Genomic DNA, 21,768 nt, shown 5'->3' with positions numbered 1-21,768 from the left:
CAAAACTGAATCAAATGCCATAAAACAAATATATATACTCTATTTATGACTTTTTAGTTTTAGAGATTCATCCCTCTGGAGGTCAAGTTTCTGTATCGGTGCCTTTATAAAGTACTTCTTTCTTAGCTATTCCCTCGTAAATTTATCCTGTGGTTACGTTTTCTATTATTTATAGGGAAGGCAGCGAGCTGAAGACGTCTTTTTAAAGTCTTAGTGTGATTACAGTGTTTTCCAGGTCTTTGTATTAGTACACAGACCTACCTTTGGCATTTATAATACAGAAAAGTAAGTATAGTCCCAGAGGGTTAAAGGTGTTCTTTGAAAACCAAGCTTTGATGTAATGACATAAGACATGCAGGACAGTGTCAAGAAATGTTTGAGTTAAAAAAAGACAATTTGAAAGGTCATCTGTCTCCAAAGGGATGAAGATTTTAGGTTTCTTTGTTTAGCTGCTTCACTCTGTGGATTGTAATCTTTGTGAGCATGTTAGCATGCTGATGTTCACATATATGATCCTAGTTAAACTAGTGTAATATAAGGTAGAAATAAGGTTTTGATGCCAATAAGAGGTCAATTCAAAGAAAACATGTATGAACTAATGCAGCAGTGCAGGCCTGGGGTGCCCTTCAGCAATCAGACTGTGGCTGTACAGGGCAGCCTCCAGCTATGAACGGGTGGAGCTGTGGGAGTGTGAACGGCACTGGCAACATCTGTTCTGTGAGAAGGTATAGAGTATGTATATCTGATGGACTATCTCATCATCTTCTTTTTCTCTAGCTTCACACAAACGCACTGCTTTTTTGTTTCCAGCTGAAAAATAATCATAAAAAATGTTCCACAAGAAAACAGTTTTCTTTTTTTTATTGTCCCAGGAGCGGTTCAGCTCTGCAGCCTTACATGGTGAAATGCCAGCAGGCTCTGACCTAAGACTAGAAAAGAGAGGAAGATGCAGAGTGAGAGAAACAACTTGACTGATACAGAAAGCCACAGCAGGCCAGAGAAAACAGACAATGCCTCTGCTGCCAGTCCAGACCAAAGAGGTAAGTACACAACACATGCATGAAAACCAAACTTACCGACTGGCTTTTCACATGTGACATTTTTGACTCCGCTGGCCACATTCTCATGAATCTTGTAAAGGATGTTCACAGGACTGTTCTTGATTACGCCGGGGACCTTTCCTCCAGCAGCACTCACAGGCCAGATTTCAACTCATACACAAGATAAATTTAAATCTAATAAAGTATAAATAGTTTTGAAGAGAAACCACAGAGCTTGTCGCCACCGCTGCTGTTTCTGCTCTAATCGCAATATTAATAACAATGGAGTCACCGCCTTTAGTGTCGCCATGTTTAGGTATGTTTACAGTGTGCAAAGTCAAGTGTACTCAAAGGAAGATATTCAGGTACTTACAGGGGGTGATTTGGCCCTGATCTGCCCTGTAGTGGATGTACTTTCTATTTGGGCATTCAGACCGAAAACAGCCTCTGCGTTAAAATATGTAAGAATCTGTGGGAGCGTGTTAGACAATCAAATATGATTCAGGATATCAGAATCAGATTTATTGCTTAATAGGTTTTCACATACAAGGAATTTGCTTTGGTGTATTGGTGCATAACATAAACATAGTTAGAGAAATTAAAATGAAACAAAGAAGAAACATAAATATAGAATAGAAGAAAAAATGCAATAAAATATAAAAAATACAATAAAAGATATGAACAAGGAACATAATATAGAATAGAAGAAAAATACAATAAAAATGTGAAACAATACTGTACAAATATTTACAAGAAACACAATATAGAATAGAAGAAAAATACTATAGAAATATGAAAAAATAGGATTAAAATATGCACAAGAAACTTAAATATAGAATAGAAGAAAAATACAATAAAAAAATTAAAAATACTGTAGAAAATATGTACAAGAAATAAAAATAGAGACTAGAAGAAAAATACAATTAATATATGAAAAATACTATAAAAATATGTACAAGAACCATAAATATAGAATAGAAGAAAAAATGCAATAAAAATATGAAGAATATTATAAAGAAATATGTACAAGAAACATAAATATAAAATGGAAGTAAAATACAAATTAAAGAGAATAGTCAAAAAAAATGTGTACAAGAAACATTAATATAGTATAAAAGAAATACAATAAAAATATGAAACAATACCATAAAAATCTGTACAAAACATGAATATAGAATAATAGAAAAATACAATACAAATGTGAAAAAATACTATAAAAATGTACAAGAGACATGAATATAGAATAGAAGAGAAATACAATAAAAATATTAAAAAAATGTATTAAAATGTAATAAATTTGATAAAAATATATATTGAAATATATCTGAATTAAAAATCAAAGAGCTTTGTGGTCTAAGGAATGTACAAAGGTTCACAGTACTAAAGAATATGGCGTGTACAGAGATGTAGTCCCAAAACCAACTTGAGTAACACATCTATGAGTTCAAAAGCTTGTCAGAGGCCAAATTACATGCAGAGCATTTTAAAATACCATGACGCTGAATTTTACAACAAAGTAGGCTACCAGGAATTTGCGCTCGCAGGCGTTTGCATTTTCCCCGTTTAAAATTAATGTGATTTTTCATGCAGCGCTGTTGTGTGTCTGAACGTGGTCTTATTCCCACCAAGTACACACAAAGCACGCAGCCTAGGGAGTAAACAGTGCCTACTCGTGTCACAGACACTTGGCTACACATAACTCTACAGTATATTGTAAATGTTTGGCTCCACACGTCAGCTGTGACTTTACAGAAGGAAGTGTTGAGGATATATTCACTTACAAAGGCCTTCTCTTTCATCCTGCACAGAGCTGTAAATGAAACTAGTATTACATTTGAATTGATTGCATTCTAGCTGATAACGCCGGCATTCATTATGCGTTTAAAGCCCTCCGTGTCATTTTGTTGATGTAATTGTCGTATACTGCTAACATGTGAGAAAGTGGTAGAAGCAAAGAGATAGATGATGAGAGAGAGAGAGAGAGAGAAAGGGCATGTTGGGGAGGGTTTACCCCATCAGCTGTGTTTACTCTGGAGGACTTACTGCTGCTGTTGGCAGCTTCACACACATTCTCTCGTTCCCCTTTCTCCCTCTCTCTGTTCTCCAGATATAGCCAGCTATGTGGAGAAGCCTACAACTAGCTTTTCCCCAGAGGCCTCCGTCTAAGAGCATTCAGGGTCGATCTGATATGGGCTTTTGAAGCACAGCACCAACCCGAGACACAACTGAAACGCACTCTAATGACATTAAAGTGTTTGCGAATAGAATTTCACAAAGATTAAATTCAGAGAGATCTAATTTAGAAACTCAGGTGGGTTAAAGGTTCCTTCAGGCAGCGTAGGACTGGTTTTATTAAACATTACAGACTAATGTAGAGCCGAACAGTAGCGGGGGTGAATAGGAAAAATGGTGCTCTTGTGAGTAGTGCTGTATGATGTACAGTATATACCTACATACCTTGTTAAAATGGATAATTAATCCGTCATTGAGCCGGGTTACAAATCACTAACGCACTTAATGTGATGACAAGACTACTGCAAAACACAGACCACATACACCTTAATCTGATGATCTCATATTAGTTCTCAGATTACTGAGAATTCAATCAGCTGGAGGTGTGAGCTGCGGGTTTGCGTGTGTGGAGGATACATCATAGTTTCACATACTTAGAGACACTTTTTTTACATCTAGTTGATTATTTAAATTTCAGTCGAGACCAGGAGGTTGAGTGAGTGACTTGAAGGAAGTAACTGACGGTGTTTACAGCCCGTAGGGGAGCACATCAGTTTGACTGAGCATCAACTGACACACACACACAGAGCAGGGACGGTTCTTCAAGTGTCTCTGGTTAGTGTAGAGCAGGGCTGCCCAAAGTTGGCCTCCTGTAGGGTTCGATTTGGCCCGGCAATCCCGACTGACTTTACTGCCTTTCGGAGGCTGTAGCAGGCTGTTTTAGAGCTAAAACCTAAGGAATCCATCGGTACCAACCATGTCATACTAGCGTGTCGGGAAGGAGGTTAAATAACGTTCCAAAGTTAAGCTAAATTTTGGCGAAGAAAAACTGGCATTGCCATTTTCAAAGGTGTCCCTTGACCTCTGACCTCAAGATATGTGAATGAAAATCGGTATAAATGTGTTATTTTCTTTTATCTAAGCCTTTGTCAGAGAGTGCAGGCTGGTTGCAGAAGTCGTGATGTACATCCTGGAGGTATTCAGACTTAATCCCATGACTCTTTGCATCCAGCCTGCTGAGGTGTCTTCGAGCAAGACACTGAATCCCTTCCAGCTGCTGGGAGACGCTGCTCTGCTCTGCTCTGCTCTGCTCTGCTCTGCTCTGCTCTGAAACGATAAAGAGTTTCCTCCTCAGGGATCAAAAGTCCCACAGAAAACCTCTCCCAGTTACTGAACCCTCTCCCGGCTGCCAGTGCTCCCAATATACGATAACGCAAAATAAATACTTCAAATCCAGAGCAGCCATCCTCTGTCATTCTGATCGAATATCATAAATGCAGCACACCCTGTCTTCACATCGCCTGAAATAATCCACAAAGCCAGCACGCCTCAACTACAATAAATCAAACGCACCCAACCTACGAAATATGAAACACCACAAATCCACAATAGTTGTCATCCTCGGGTCATTTCGAAATCCAACACGCCTGATGTTGAATCTCAGATGACTTCTAATCCAGCCTGCTTATGTACCACAATAGCCGGACGTAACCGCAGCAGGCTACTGTTGTAAAGATAATCCAGGCAGGCGTACTTCTGCAATAAAGCCACATAAAAACAAATGCAGCCGGGCCTCCCGAAATAAAACCTCGCAAATCCGCAGCACCTGATCGGCGTCGTCCCCCCTGTCACATCTCCAAAATAATCACTCAAATCCAGCGCCTCCGAAACGACAGCATTCCCCAAAGATACCCGGCAACAATCACTCAGATTCGGAATGCCTCGGGACACTCAGCCTCTAAAAATAACACAAATCCAGTGCACTGGATTTTTGGACACACTTGTCATTCCTCCTAAAATAGAAATCAACTGGGGCCTATCTACCGTGAGATCAGAGCTACAATTACTGTGTATCAATTTTTAGTTCTGTACAAAATACTTTGACTATGGCATGATTCTGTTGCGCCTATGTGAGCTCTGGAGAAGTGAATTTGTTTTCATTTGCTGCGAGCAGAAACATACATCCATAAGTCCGCTAGTGATGGATGAGAAATGTTGATTGCATGTAAACAAAATCAGTCTGTTCTGTTTATCCTTCAACAAACACTGAAGAGTGTTGCTGCCTTCAAATGACACTCGTAAGCTTGTGTTTACGACATGCTTGGCGTTTAAGTGGTTAAGTCTTGAGAACACCACTGCTAAGCAACGGGAATATTAACGTTACTGTCGGCGTCTAGAAGCCACAGAAGCTCACACTTTAGCAAGCAAGGAAAAAGATGAGGCTGTTGGGAATATCAACATTTTCCTCAGACATATTATAAAATTACCAAGAAAAACAATATACGACTAAAACTACAATATATAAACTTATTATGCGACGAAAAATTAACTTCCATGTCCTCCGCCATTTCTGACAACGTCAGCAAACACGTCACAGCTCGTAAACTCTGAGCTTTCTGAAACTTTCCACTTACGAGGTCAAGAGGGGGGCGTTCATATGGACTCTTCTCGTGAACGCGGTAAACACGACCCCATTTGAAGGCACCATGTGTCTCAAAACTCCTATTAACTTTCCGTTAAGCACGTGGAACCGTTAGAGTCAGTGCTAAAAACAAGAAAATGCACGACAGAGATGAATATCTTAAGACGCCAACAAATTGTATTACAACGGGTGAACCCAAAGAATCTAGAACAAATAAATTAGAGTTTTACTGAACAGTGTTAGTGAACAGTAAGCGTGTTCTTGCGGTGACGTCCGGAGAGGATTACAGGAGCTACGCTGTAGATAATGCAGGCTACTAACGGCATAACTAAATGTTCTTATCGCTGGCCGTCATTAGAGCGCAGTGGGCATTCTTTCCATTGTGTCATCAATATTGTGTCATCACATCGAGTCTATAAAAAGATTCACAAAGACAGCTTCGAGACTTCAACCGGCTGTGCTGAACTGTCCTGTAAAAACGTTTCAGTATAATTAAGATGCCGACAACAGCTACTAAATCGGATATTATTAATTAACATGGAGAGCAACATGACAAGTAACATTTTAAACATCCCACTTAGCCTTTCTTTTACTATGGGCCTCTGAGCAGCAGTTTGAATGTTCGGTCACTCTGCTCATCACAACACTTCTCAGGAGTGAGAAACATTTGGGTTGTTTGAAGCAGTCGAGGTTCACATATCTGATTGGCTTCAGTTATTTAGAGCGGTTCTGATATGATGATGATGAAGTCATCCGAATGATTGGCTGTCGAGGTCAACATGGGGGATTGTGATTGGAGGCTGAGGTATCTAAAGGGGTTTGTGCCTGATGTACAGAAGAGTTGGATCAGAGCAGTGGAAAAATAACTGCTCTATTTATAAAGAGCCCATTTAACAGAAGAGGGTCATCTGTGTCCCTCACAGGAGTACAAACAGTCAGACACAAACTCACTCCATCACAACATCTGATCTGGACTCAGAACTACCTGTTAGCACAGATGCCATAAATCACATTTTAAAAGTTTTACATCCCGGTTTATAGAAGTTTATAGAAGCAGTATTCACAAACTGAGCTGGGACCAACTCCAACCAAAAGCTGCTTTCATCTAAACCCCCTGTGCTTCTACTTTATAAATATAGAAGATCATAGATGAACAGATAACTCGTGTAGAAGTAAAAAAAAGAAAAGAATATTCAATTTGAAAATCATGAATTGTGTGGTCACATTTTAAAATTCCTCTTATAAAGATCATCATCATTTAATATGCAGTTTCTACAGATGCACATTGCAGATATTTTTTTAATGAATCATTAATTCCACATTTAATAAATATGTATTATAAATATTTTTATATCATAAAAATCTTGATAATATTTGTAATTATGTTAAATAATAATATAATGATAACTAAGTGGTCCCCAATAACATAATTTTTTCTTAATTGATGTGAACTAAGTGAATATGTAACAACTTTTGTTTTTTATTCTTTTATTAATTTTTGTTGGTATTTATTTATTTATTTTCATTGAGATTTATTATCAGTATTTACTTTGTTTCTTTTTATTTTATTTATTTATTATTATTATTTATTATTTCCCTATTCATTTTTCTCTATTTTTATTTATTTTTGTTTATTATTATTCTTTTATTTCGATTTTCTAACTTTATCACTTATTTTTATTTATTTACCTATTTATTTATTCTTTTTTCAATTCCTTTTCTATACTTATCTTCTCTTCTCTCCTAATATAAGTATAAATAAACACTTATGACCCTGTTGTGTCATATCAGAACATGTGATTGTGCTGTACAACTGTACCTGTTAAAAGGTAATAAAAAAGAAGTTAAAAAAACAAAAATAACATAATGATATAGTCTATAAAAGTCAGAGATAATAGAAAATGGCAGTAAATTTGATTGGGTTCTGTATATTTCTGACAGTTACTGATGTATACCGTAAGATAAACAGTGTGCTATGTTTTTTTATGTTTTATGTTATTTCGGGTTGTTCGTCCGTCAGTCCCATTCCCTTAACAGGATACCTTAGGAACGCTTTGAGCAAATTTCTTCCAATTTGGCACAAACATCCACTTGGACTCACAGGTCAATGTGACCTGTGAGTCCATATGCTAATAATGACAATTTTACACAAATGTCTAATAGGATAAAATGATGTAGTGATGACATTTTGGACAGATTTGGATGTGATCAGTCTAGTTTATTTTAATGAGGTAAGGTCATCTTCACGTATTGGTTTCTCATAGTCTACATATGTGGATAAAGACTTACGTAGTAACCTAAACTGTGACTGTGACCTAAATATAGATGAAAGGAAATCCCCATGGTTCCAAACACTGGACCGGAAAAAACACATAAAATAATGACTCACATGAGTTTTAAAAGACACTCAAAGTTGAAAACAGCTCACCATTAGTTATTGATTTCTGCTATGAAAGGTCTGTTTACATCTGTAAAGCCTGTAAACGCAGTAGTATATTAACAACTATAGTGCTGTCAAACTATTCCATTATATGTCATTTATATAACACAAAAAAAATACAGAGGTTGGTGCTTGTCGTATCATTTTGAACAACTGTACGTGTAGTATAATGGTGCCACCCTGTGGGCAGCTGCAGTTAACACTGTTAACCAAACTGACTCATGGTTCTTTTTGTTGCAAAATGGTTTGCAAGGGGTTGAGCTGTGTCTTAAAAACTGTCCTTTGTTTGTCTTCTTCTCTGGTGCGGTAGTCAGCGGAAGCATGTAGTGCAGTAAGGGAGGACTCACACATAGAGAGAGAAAAAAAAGGGCTGTAGTGTGCAGACAGTGTAAAAAAGTGCAAATGTTTCAGGCCATGTTGGACTTTCGTCAGTTTAAGATGAGACATGCATGATGATGATGATGAGTTACTGTATATGTGGTTTGCTCTACAGGTGCACCTAGTCAATCATCTAGGGCTTGATTGAACGCACGTGAAGCCAATTGGCAGAAGGTCAAGTCATTACGAACACACCAGAACAATACAAAACCGTAGCATTCACATTCTCATACACTTACAAAAAGTAATGCAATGTAATTCGTGTATGTGCCACGAAATCAATTTGTATGTAATCGTATGAAATCTTAAACCAGGAAGCATAAAGAGCATCAAACGCCGTGTATTGGAGGAGCTTTTGTGCTTTCTCCCTCTCCTTTAGTGTGTTAAACAGTTTTTTGTGCATGTAAAAGGTCTACAAAGTTACAAAGTCCACGCCAAAGGGAAGAACACTGCTCCTGAACTGCCTGTAACGCCTCGCTTGAAGTCCCGCCTTTTCTTCTGTAATGTGGTGATGTCACCAAGTAACACATTTGCATAACGGCTAGTTTGGCACGCTCTCAAACAAAGCTAGTTAGAGCGGAGCTGGAGCGGAGTCCGAAGAGTTTCAGACAGAGGGTGAAAAGAGGTGCTGCAGGACATTCGACTCAGACTCTACCAGTAACATGAATGAAAACTACAATATACAGTAGAGAGGCATTTACAGAATGATGATAATTGGGGAAAATGACAGCCAAAAATAGAACCAAAAATGAGATTTGATATAATGAACATTTCAAAGGATTACAAATGTACTCCATAATTTGGTCAAACCCTGGATTTGAACTGTTTGTATAGACATATACTGTATATATAGAGAGAGATAAGCCACACACCCACAGGTCATAAACAGAACAAGTTCAAGATCCAAATCCAAAACCAAAAGAAGAATAACGCTGCGGGAGGAATTGAAACCTCTCATGGGAACTGAAGCTACATAAACTACTACTTAAGCTTAAACTACTCAAACAATAAGAGAGAAGTGGTCCTTTTGTCACACAGATTGAGGCGTGCTCTATTTTTATGTGCTTGTGCAATCATTTGTTGTTAATGAATCCGAAAGGGCTGAAACAGTAGGAGGCACATTAAAAGAAGCCCAGAATGCTGACTTTCGTTGACTTAACGGCCACAGGTGTCGCTGTTAACAAGCAATTTCTGATTCTTACAAACAGTCCCTTTAAATATGTACATCTTCATGTGGAGATGCAATATTAAATCACTATAGTGCACCTTTAATTGTGTGTAGAAAATTAGCTTTTGATGATATTGTCGGTCCTGCTGAACAGCTGAAATGTTGCTACTTGTTGAACTTTCTTTTTCAGTATTAGAGATCTTTATAGTGATATCTCCAAAAGCTGTGATTACATTTTAAAAGAATGACTAATACCAGATAATGAAATATATCAGATATTGTTGGCTCTAAGATCAAGTTTGCGATGGGAAACCACAAGCTACATATGAGTCTACACATTTCCTCCGCATTCATGTGGTGGCACAAAAGCAACATGTACTCAAGAGAGAAAACATCACCTATTTATAACAAGTATTTAGATGATGCACATTTTGTCACAATATCTGCCTGTTAGAGTGAAACATAGATTAGAATTTTTGACGTTGTAGCAGCAGGTGTAAAGCGTTTATCAAAGTAAATTTAAAAGAAATATTATTTAGGAATATTTTTTAAAGCCTGAAAACAGAGCCGTGAGGAGGTGCAGAAGTCTAGTTATCTCTCAGAACACTTGAATTACAATATGCTGAAAGGTTATTATGGAGTTGTTGTGCAGTGATGCCAAAAATATACTGCCTACTGCCACTTTAAGTGTAATTTTGCAGCCTAGAAAACTGTGCACATCTCCTTATTTAGACACTACTTAAATGGTGCTGTTTTTAATTTTATGAAATAGATAGAATTGTTATTTATAAATCAAATTCTTGTTAATGAGGTTTCAGCAAGGCAGTGCCTGGAAAGGGCGTGTTTTACAATAAATGCTGTAAAGATTTTGATGAAATGGAAAATGGTGAGTAAATGGTGAGTTTTTTATTGGCTGACCTAAAACATTTACACAATACCACAGGAAGTGGTTTCCAACTGATGTCAATTTATGCTTTAAAGTCTAAAACCTACAAATGTAATTGTTTGTTGGGATTAGTTTGTATTTTGATGATCTTTAACTGGACGTCACGGTTATATATTTTAGTTACTGAAGCAGTAAAAGTAGAATAACAAGCACACTAAATATGACATTAGCTTTGCTCGCTTTGTTCTTTCAACAATGAAAGCAGATAGGGCCCCTTGGATCACTTCCTTTAGAAACCGTAAACACACACACATAACGGAGGTGATCTAACTGCTCTGACAGGAAATAACCTTGATAATGGAAAGCGGCTGTTCTTCTTTCTTTTTCATATGATGAGGATGGCGATGAAGATGGCTGCTGCCTCCACCATCGCTCTGCTCCTGCTCTGCTTCTCTGCCATCTCCTCCACAGGTACCGTACAACTACACACTTACATTCCTCATCAAGTAGTAAGATGTTATAATGTAAAGTGTTAGTAGTAGTATAGATCTCTATTATATCAGACTTCAAACGTACTTCCTGTAAGTAACATTTCTGATTCTTTACATTTATTTTCACAAGGTTTTTAAAAGCAAAACCTCCTTTTAAAAGAAAAGAAATCATATTTGAACTCTCTGGCCATCTGAATACTCCAAGTGCTTCTCAAATGTTGTACTTCTACATTACTAGTTGGATGCAGGCCTTTAACATGTTTCCAACCCTGCCTGTTCTGTTACTACAGATCAAGTATTAACGGCATTTTCCAACGCATGCTGTAGTGTTTTAACACTTACATTTATTTCAACACAGTATTTATTTCACATTAAGAGTTGCTGGTTGATCTGTAGTTTATCAAAATAATGAAACTGTAAGCTCATTTTTATATTTTCAAAAGAATATAAACTCCAGCTATTGCTTGTTTTTGTCAATTCATATTAATAAAATTTGGTATATGCTCATCTAAACACATGATTAAAGCAGTTTTAAAATCTGTTCTGGGAAACACATACAAAATAATAATAATAAAATAATTGGCATTTTTAACTGTAAGTTTTTAAGTTTTTTTAAAAGTTTAAGTTAAGTTTTTAAGCTTTTTTAAAAGTTTAAGTTAAGTTCTTTTTAAGGCATTGATGATGGATATACAGTAAATGGGCTAAAACATTCAAGAACACTGGACTGATCCTTTAAATGTGACTATTTTATTGACTGAAATCCTCAAAAACTAAATAGATGAAATCCAAATTAAAGGCTGTTTTCTAAATCAAAGTATGAAGTTGAGTCATTGCTGTGGCACAAAAGGGGAACCAACAAATGGGGCTAAAGTCGCAGACACGGTCTGGCTTGAGGGTTTAATTTCTGCTGACATGAAACAAGTTCTATAATATGAAAAGACTGGTTTACATCCATATATGTGTGTGCGTGACTGTACTCGTTAGTATAAATGTCTTTTCTATATTTGTTTTTCCGTCCCTGTTACATAGCTGTCGCTTTGTTGAAAAGGCAGAGTTTGTGATTGCGGGCGAACGCGAGTGGAAACCTCTGTCAGAGATATATCCGAGCTAGACAAAAGAAATCATCAAGCGGCGTTAACCTGCAGCAGCATCGCGCTGCTGATGTGGTAACATCGGTCTGAAATGAGGTTACGCAGGACGAACAGGAAGCAAAGCAAAGGCGCTTCAGTACAGGTGACCTACAGACGCAGCAAGCACACAATGCAGAAAAGCAAAAATATAGTATACAATAGATAATTAGATACATGAATAAAATGCAGCAAATAATAGCCACGTTTCAGACAGTTATGATACAAAAACAATGATACAAAATATAGATAATTATTTAACTTAATAGTGTTCAAATACATAAAAAGGTAGAAAACCTAAAATTATCACAAGTACCATTTTTTAAATATAATATATTTTTATTTTTAATTGTCAAATGTAAAAACTGGTTGTAGTTGATAAAAATAATGAAACTGTAAAATATTTTTTATGTTTTCAAAAGCTATTTTAATGTAAACTCAAGCTATTACTATTTTTATCATTGCATATTAATAAAAATGCATTTGCTCAACTAAACACATTATTAAATAGAATTATCAAAAAGCAGTTTTAGGTGTTGCAGACTAACAGTTTGAGGATTTTATTGCCTCATGTTTCTAAATGTCAAAGTTGATGTTTGGCCAGTTGCGAGGTTGCGTCCTCGGAGGCGTGAAGATGTGGTGTCACATACAGCGTGTGAGCATTCTTCTGTTGCTTCCTGGAATTGTTCTGTGGCCATAAAAACGGCTTCATTTAATCATCAAGAACTGAGATCTGAGATCCCGACAATTCTCATCATCTCTGTCTCCAGATAATACGTACTGCTCCTAATAGTTCTGGGACTTTCTTTCTGTTATCTTCAAGAGGGGGCATAATGGGAGAAATGTCTCAAAGGTCTTATTGATGGCATTTTTATGTAGACAAATAATAATTGGGGCTGTCAAAGTTAACGCGATAAAATAAATTTGTTTTAACGCCACTAATTTCTTTAATGCATTAATGCAACTTGCAATTTTTACGTTGTAGTGGGCTCAGTTTTAAAGCTAGAGTGAAGATACTGGCATCATATGAAACTAGAAAACCTGAGGAATCCATTGGTACCAAGGAGGCTCCAAACTTACGCACTAAATGCAGTACCTGTGAGGGTTTCTGGACAATATCTGTCATTGTTTTGTGTTGTTAATTTATTTCTAATAATAAATATAGACATACAATTGTATAAAGCAGCGTATTTGTCCACTCCCATGTTGATAAGAGTATTAAATACTTGACAAATCTCCCTTTAAGGTACAGTTTAAACAGATAAAAAATGTGATTAATTTGCGATTAATAACGGACAATCATGTGATTAATCGCCATTAAATATTTTAATTGATTGACAGCTCAAATTTTGATATAAACAAATAATATTTAATACATATTTTCTATATATTTACAAAAAATTCAGTTTTGCTTCAGAATTCCAGACAAACTGGAGTCTGATCTTCATCTTTCGTATATAGAAATGGCATTTGGACGTTAAAAGACAGACGCATACGGGAATGTGTTTAATGTGTGGCTTTTTAGCAGACTGTGATCTGAACAGAGACAACAGGATATAATACACATCCACCTTCGGTGCACTCAGGCTATGTGATGAGACGAATTGATGTGTGAAGGACGGCTGCAGAGTTTCATTTCATATACATTTGTGAGTTTCGCACAACGTGAAAGGTGCACGCACACACACACACACACACACACACACACAGTGTGAAAGAGTACGAGCAGGTTAAAAAAATTTGCACACAGTGGGCGACCTCTAGTCCTGAAAAGTGAAGCCAATGCTGAAGTGCCTTAAACTTGCATTCTTCCTAACAGCCAGCAGGGGGCGACTCCTCTGGTTGCAAAAAGAAGTGATTGTATAGAAGTCTATGAGAAAATGAGCCTACTTCTCACTTGATTTATTACCTCAGTAAACATTATAAACATGAGTTTATGGTCTCAATCGCTAGTTTCAAGTCTTCTTCAATACAGCATGATGTTCATTTAGTAAATTATGGTCCCATTTAGACTCAAATAGGCCATAAAGCCAAGATGGAGACGGCCAAAAAGCTTCAAAACAGCAGTCCACAAACCAATGGGTGACGTCACGGTGACTCCGTCCACTTGTATACAGTCTATGTGCATAAGCTTTTATCAAAGTTTTCATTTATCCAGTGAAATATCTCAACGTCTACCAGATGGATTGGCATGGAATTTGGTACATATATTCACAGAGTTGTGTCTATTATATCTCACTACATATAAGACCTGCCTCTTTTGTTCTTGAACAACAGAAAGAGGCAGGAGGTGGTGGGATGGTGTTGGTTGGCACACACTCAGGATGTAACTGGCTGGCGTTTGTCGTTGTGTTGGTTCCTCTGTGGTCTTACTGACTCTGCTTCATGCCCAACTAATGAAGTTTCATCTGAATAGAAGTAATCTTGTATTGAATATAGCAAAAACTGTGAAACTATTGTTTTTTTAAATGAATGTTTGAGGCATACTTAATATTCACTCAGTCTTTGATTCTCTGTTTCTTCACCTTTTCTTTCTGTTCCAAAGATTCTCAGGTGGCGTGCGACCGCTATGCTGCAATAGGCGACAACATTACTCTGCCTCTGTCCTACAAACTGGACGAGTCAGATAAACTGAGATGGATGCACAACGATGTTGTAATCTTAAATCGAAGAGGAACTCTCAAAATTGGTGGGAGCAAAGATGTTTATGAAAATGGATCCCTGAAGCTGACAAATCTGATGAAAGACGAATCAGGGCTATACAAACCTGAAGTTAATGCTGGTTCAGAAGGACTATACATAAAGGGTCTGGAAAACATACATTTATGTGTGTTGGGTGAGTAACAACAAATTGTTTGTGCATTTCCTTTATTCAGTCAAGCATATCTTGATTAATCTTGTGCATCTCAGAAACAAAGGACACCTAAACAGTTTTCACTATGTCACCTTATCTGTTGAATATGTTCACATATTCACACGATATCAACATGAAATAACTATTTTTAATTATTTATGTTGTCTTGAAGAAGCTACTATATGCGTACAATATAATCAACAAACATCAGAAACAACATTTGGTTTAATATCATGTCATTAGTTCAGATCACTACATTTGTTTTCATATTTTGCTCGTCGTGGAAATGATAATTAGTGTTTTGTTCAATGCAAAATGAGCACCACTTTACATCCTGTTTGATCTACTCTCCTCAGCTCGTGTCCCGCTGGCTAAAGTGGCAACTGAATGTCAGCCGAACGGATTTGTCAAATTTACCTGCAAAGTTAATACGGTGAGAACAAAAGTACAATTTTCAAAGCAGCATTTCTGATTTGTCATTTTATTATTTAAGTTAGGAAAGAAACACAAGAAAAATCCAGCTCCAGCACAGAGTTTATCTCTGTGTGTTTTCTGTTACAAGGTCTACATATTCTCATTAGGGCTGTTAATTCATTCAAATATTAAATCGCAATTAATCACATGATTCTCCATAGTTGATCGTGATTAATCACACATTTTTTCTGTTCAAAATGCACCTTAAAGGGAGATTTGTCAAGTATTTAATACTCTTATCAACATTGGAGTGGACAAATATGCTGCTTTATGTAAATGTATGTGTATATTTATTATTGGAAATGAATTAACAACACAAAACAATGACAAATATTGTCCAGAAACCCTCACAGGTACTGCATTTAGCATAAAGAATATGCTCAAATCATAACATGGCAAACTGCAGCCCAACAGGCAACAACAGCTGTCAGTGTGTCAGTGTGCTGACTTGACTATGACTTGCCCCAAACTGCATGTGATTATCATAAAGTGGTCATGTTTTTAAAGGGGAGACTCGCCAGCCACAATCTAAAATTGCGTTGATGCATTAAAGAAATGAACGTGTTACTGTCGCGTTAACTTTGACAGCCCTAATTCCCATGATAACCCTCCATTCCATTAATAACATGCAGGCCGAGGATATCAAATTTGGATGGCTTAAGAACAACGAGGTGCTGCCAAAGGAGACAAATAAAATTCTGACACTAGTAGCCAAAGAGGTGGAAAAAGATTCCTTCAGCTGCAACGTTTCCAACGTGGTCAGCTATACGATCTCTGCACCTGCTACACAATTGTGCTTCAAGCGCAGTGAGTATTATCCAGTGGTTTGCTACAGCCATGTCTCTGTGACTTTTACCTCACATGGGATGGAAATCACACAGTTTGATTAGAATTGATTGCATACAGAACAGTATTTATAACAATTGCTCAGTATTAATCACGTTGTTTATTGGGGAAGCACAGTAATTTAGTGGGATAATCACGTCTATCAATAAAAATAAACCAGTGAAATAACAAGAATCAGCACCTATTCAATGTGTTTCTTCTTCTCTTTTCTTCTGAAGAGCCCCTTTTCCCTGACAGCATATTCGGAATTAACACCTGGATTTTTGTAGGCGCTGGAGGAGGTATGTAGCTCCTCGGACAAAGCGTGGCAGTATCTTTTATCTTGATCTTGAGACTGTTTCATAACCAGTTAAAAGTTCCTCGTAGTAGCTTTAAAGGAATTACACTCACAATTGTTGAGTTTTACCTGCATTAATTCAATTCTTCTTCTTCTCCGTCCTCATCAGGTATTGTTCTGGTGCTGATTATCGTCGTTATCGTTTGCTGCATCCGCACCAAACGGAAGAAAAAAATGCAAATGAAGGGTGACGTTTTTTTTTGTTTGTTTGTTTGTTTACCACCTGGTTGTCTTAATTCATGTTTAAAAATGAGCTCAACCTTTTCCCTTACCATAACCTTAACTTGAGGTATTTGTGGTGCTACAGTGATAACATATGTATTATTTATAATATGTATGTATATAAAAATATATGTGTCTTTATTTAACTTGAGCTTTCTTTATCCAGAATAGTACAAATAAATGTAAATGATCATTTTCTTACTCAACAGAAGAGGGGGAGCTTCGTTTGGCGTGGACCAATGAGCAAGAACAGCGGCAACATCAACATAGTCACCCTCCCGATCATCCTCATCATCATCAACATAACCATCCTCCAGATCAACGTCATCACCGTCACCACCACGAGAAGCAGCCGGCCGGCCACACCGGTCCTCGCCAGCCGCGCTCCAAACAGAACCGCGACCAGCAGCGCCCCCGAGCCCCCGACAACCCCAAGGGTCACCCTCAGCCCAGCCCCAGAAGACCTGCACAGGTAGGAGGTTACTGTGGAACACTTGTCTATCTGATGGAAGCATCACTGTGGCGTCTGATCTCACTCTCTCACTTCTCACTTCTCACTTCTCACTTCCCTTCAGGCGCCCAAACCAGTTGACAACGTCGACGAGGAGCAGCCTCCTCCTCTTCCTCAGCCCAGGAAGAAAGCTGCCAAAGCACAGAGAGTGTGACGCCATGTGAGTGTTGGAGTTTAGAAAACGTAATCACTCCTCTTCTTTTCTGGTTTCACCTGCTCTTCTTATTTACATTTCTCTCCTCCCTTACTTCTCTATTGATGTTTTCTGTTTCACTGAAGAAGATGAATTCATTCAAACTCAGGCAGGAAGTGCACATGAAAGACTCTTCAGTCGGCGTTAAACATCATGATTTCACCAGGATGTGGTGAAAATCAATTTGATCAAACTTAATGTTTTTAATAAGTGGTTTATTATAACTAAAGCAAAGTTAAAGTTGTTAAAGCTGAAGTCAAACTATGAATCTTCATTGCAACATTGTATGTCATTTTTTAGTCATCATAATATTTTGATTATACGATTAACTACATTTTCTCAAACTATCAAACCACTATCTCACTATTACAATTGAATTACTTTATTATATGTGATAACAAATGATGACTGGAACTGGAACTTTTTTGATGTGGGTTGTATGTATACTCCTGCGTTCTGCCAGGTAAAATGACTGTTTTTGTGAATGGAGTCTGGTGGCTTTGAAGAGGGCGATATAAAGGCTCCAGTTCCCCGTCGGAAAGGGCTGTCTGACGACGGTAGAGCAGCAGGAAAACATATTTTAGCCATCTAAAAATAATCAATATCGGTTTACATGTACGCTATATTTAGAATGTTTTCACCGCTATACCACGCCGTCAGACAGCCCTTTCCAACTTGGAACTGAAACCCTTATATTGCCGTAATTTTACCTCACAGAACACAGGCGTTGCTGGTCTACCGCCGCCTCGATCGGTTAGTTTGTTTGTGTTATTTTATATAACAATCTGAGAGCTGTCAGTGGCAAAAACAAGCACTTTCAGTGGACGTAAACTGACGGTGCCAGGTTGCCCCAAATGATTACATTACAGCCCGTTTAGCGGCTGGCAGCTGCAGCGTTCTCCCTCAATACTGGACCAATTTCAAGAAGTGTTGTCCCCATGAGTCACTTAGACACAAAAAACATAGGAAAATAGAGTCCAGGTTGAAAAGTCCTCCTTTAATATTCATTTTCAGACAAAAAAAAAAGTAACTCTGTGTGAAGAGCTACCTCCTTGTCTCCTCTTTTCCTCTTTCCTTTTGTTCTGTTCTCTTTTGGGTTATTGTTTCTCTCAAGAATGAGAGGAAAGACTCCACAATGACACCGATCTGGAGAGACTATGAGGTGTAAAAGGCCATTATTGCAAACATAATGAGTTATTAAGGTCATAATCTCAAACTGCTATTCAGAGTGGGGTTGTTTTTTAACATAACTCTTCTTTATACTTGAGTTAATCACATGTTTCTGTCAGATGACATAAATCATCATCCTAAAAATAATGAGCAAAACTCAACAAACTCCCAAATAGAGTCAAATAGACCATGATTGACAGGTCACTACCACGGCGTTGTCCGGTCTGGGAGTTGTCCGTGTTTACGTCTCGAACGTCACGAACTCAAAGCTTCAAAACGGCAGACCACAAACTAACGGGTGACGTCACGGTGACTACGTCCATTTCTTACATACAGTCTCGGTTTCTACATGACAGTTTCTTTCCAGACAGACTTTAATAAAGATTGTCATTTAAGTTCCGTTATGTATATTTGTATGCAGCTCTTTTTAATCTATTTTTTTTTGTATTTGTGTGTGAATTAATGAATAAAAGAAATGTTGACGACTGTAATAAATCCCAGTGACAGACTTTATCTGACAAACTATCATTTATGCTTTATATTTGGAAACTTGCTCATACTTCAGCATTGACTTGTGATCATGATAATAAAGTGAATAAATGTCATACATGTGTTTATATACGCAGAAAACATACCATACCATGCCATACTTTTTCTATTTATCTATAAAACCACCATGCCAAAGCATTTATCCACCGAAGTGTCTGCTTTTGATGTAAAAATGTGAATTTTCATCTGTTTAATAAATGGTGTAAAAATTCTGATGTGACATTTCCAGTGAAATATAAACAGGGGAAATGACTGTTTCACACTGCGTCACTTTCACCTCTGCAGCTCGCTGGTTTTCAGGCTGAATGCTCAGAATAATGCAGGCAGACGCTGTGTATGCGTGTGTGTGTGACTGTGTGTGTGTTAGTCACATATCCTGTATTTTTTGCTGAAAATGTGTTTGTGGTTTTGTGAGTGTATGCTCAGCTACTTCCGAGTGCTAGATTAGTATCTGGTGTGTGTTTTCCTGCATGTGCAGCTTCTTTATGGCAACATTTTTTTTACATTTTTACATTTGCAGCTACTTTAAAGTGATCTTAAATTCAAATGTGTTTTAATTTTACTTCTCCTCTGCATCAGTGTGTTCTCCTGCTGTTACTTTACACCCACGCTGTGCTGCTGTTAACCTATTTTCACACCCTTCATTCTCTCTTTATACATTGTCCTCTTGTCATAGTCTCACGTTATAATAATATATGAACGCTTGTTTTTAAATGTTGAGTGCACATCGATGAAACCAGTTTTTCACAAGACAGGAGGAGATATTAAATGAGGAAATATTAATTATCTGGTGACCTCTGAGATCTATCCTGCGTCCTCTTCGGAGGTCGTGACCTCCCCAGCTATGGAATTCAACACTTGACACATCAGCCGATAATGTATTCTATGTTAATATATGCAAAGCACAATCTAACACCTTGTCATACAGTGCATGGAATTATCACTTTGACTGGCAATACTGGTGTACAATATGTTATTGCTATAGTTACTGTGCATGTTTTTTTAATTGCAAATATTGTCCTTTTTTACGGCGCTACATTTATCTGACAGCTTTAGTGTCAGATTAATAAAACTAAATATAAATCAATTTATAAATTATGATATATGATTATAGATTAAGCTACCCAGCATTATATAAAGTAATTAAAATTAGCTCCACATTATCAGCTGCATCATTAAAGTGATGAACACATTAATGCATCAATAATTATAATCCAGTGATCGATTATATATTATTCTGACATGGGACATACTGCATGATGAGTGCTTTTACTTTTAATACTTTTAGTGTATTTTGATGCTGATAATTTTGTACTATTACTTCAGTAAGATTTTGAATGTAGGACTTTAACTTGTAACATCTAACTGTGGTATTGTTTTACAAGTACTTCTTCCACCACTGGTTGCATTTAACACTGCATACAGATTTCTTTAATTCTATTAAATTGTACATGGGAAGAAACTTTAGAAATATCAGCCAAACAGCATGTATGCCCAGGTGTGCACATGCAATTATGGGGGACAAATAGAGAAAAGAAAACATCACATTTTCTGACTTTTACTTAAAAGATGTTGTCTGCATTGACTCCTTTTGTCCACTAGATGGTGCTGTAGCTTCACGTACAGAGGGACAATCAGTTGAACTGTGAGACCTGTTCTCAAACATGCCAAACTGATTAGCTTTAATTTATTGTATTTATATGTATGATTTTTATGTCTATTCAGTTATGTTCCTTTTAGGGGTTGTCAATCGATTAGAATATTTAATTGGGATAAATCGCATGATTGTCCATCGTTAATCACAATTAATTGCAAGTTAATCACACATTCTGTTCAAAATATGCCTTAAAAGGGAGATTTTGTGAAGTATTTAATACTCTTATCAACATGGGAGTGGACAAATATGCTGCTTTATGCAAATGTATGAATATATTTATTATTGGAAATTAGTTAACAACACAAAACAATGACAGATATTGTCCAGAAACCCTCACAGGTACTGCATTTTGCATTAAAAATATGCTCAAATCATAACATGGCAAACTCATCAGCTGTCAGTGTGTCAGTGTGCTGACTTGACTATGACTTGCCCCAAACTGCATGTGATTATCATAAAGTGGGCATGTCTGTAAAGGGGAGACTCGTGGGTACCCATAGAACACATTTTCAGTCACATATCTTGAGGTCAGAGGTCAAGAGACCCCTTTGAAAATGGACATGCCAGTTTTTCCTCGCCAAAATTTAGCCTACATTTGGAGCGTTATTTAGCAGCCCAAATCCTTAGCCTAACTTTAAAACTGAGCCCGCTACAACCTAAAAATCGCAAGTAGCGTTAAAGAAATTAGTGCCTTTAAAACAAATTCTCCTTAACACGTTATTACTGTGTTAACTTTGACAGCCATAGTTCCTTTACAGGTTAAGAAAATCC

General features: G+C 37.2%; 1 protein-coding gene across 3 annotated transcripts; it reads left to right on the top strand.

Moving 5' to 3' along the window:
- Positions 1 to 889: 889 nt before the first annotated feature.
- Positions 890 to 18,448, top strand: LOC119484012 (T-cell surface antigen CD2-like). Of its 3 annotated transcripts, XM_037762569.1 has the most exons (9): positions 890 to 1,040; positions 10,964 to 11,037; positions 14,730 to 15,020; positions 15,395 to 15,471; positions 16,136 to 16,319; positions 16,577 to 16,639; positions 16,805 to 16,882; positions 17,127 to 17,389; positions 17,493 to 18,448. In XM_037762569.1, the coding sequence occupies exons 2-9, from the start codon at positions 10,965 to 10,967 to the stop codon at positions 17,580 to 17,582; spliced, it is 1,119 nt and encodes a 372-aa protein (XP_037618497.1). In that variant the 5' UTR covers positions 890 to 1,040; position 10,964; the 3' UTR covers positions 17,583 to 18,448. The 3 variants fall into 3 exon arrangements, with proteins under 3 accessions (XP_037618497.1, XP_037618498.1, XP_037618495.1); XM_037762570.1 differs by lacking the exon at positions 890 to 1,040 and having other exon boundaries at positions 10,959 to 11,037; positions 16,145 to 16,319; XM_037762567.1 differs by lacking the exon at positions 890 to 1,040 and having other exon boundaries at positions 10,959 to 11,037.
- The last annotated feature ends 3,320 nt before the right edge of the window (positions 18,449 to 21,768 follow it).

The sequence above is a fragment of the Sebastes umbrosus genome, chromosome 24 (assembly GCF_015220745.1).
Source record: "Sebastes umbrosus isolate fSebUmb1 chromosome 24, fSebUmb1.pri, whole genome shotgun sequence".
Taxonomy (NCBI): Eukaryota; Metazoa; Chordata; class Actinopteri; order Perciformes; family Sebastidae; genus Sebastes; species Sebastes umbrosus.
The sequence above is the reverse complement of the archived record's forward strand: the minus strand, read 5'-3'. Positions and strand labels throughout refer to the sequence as shown.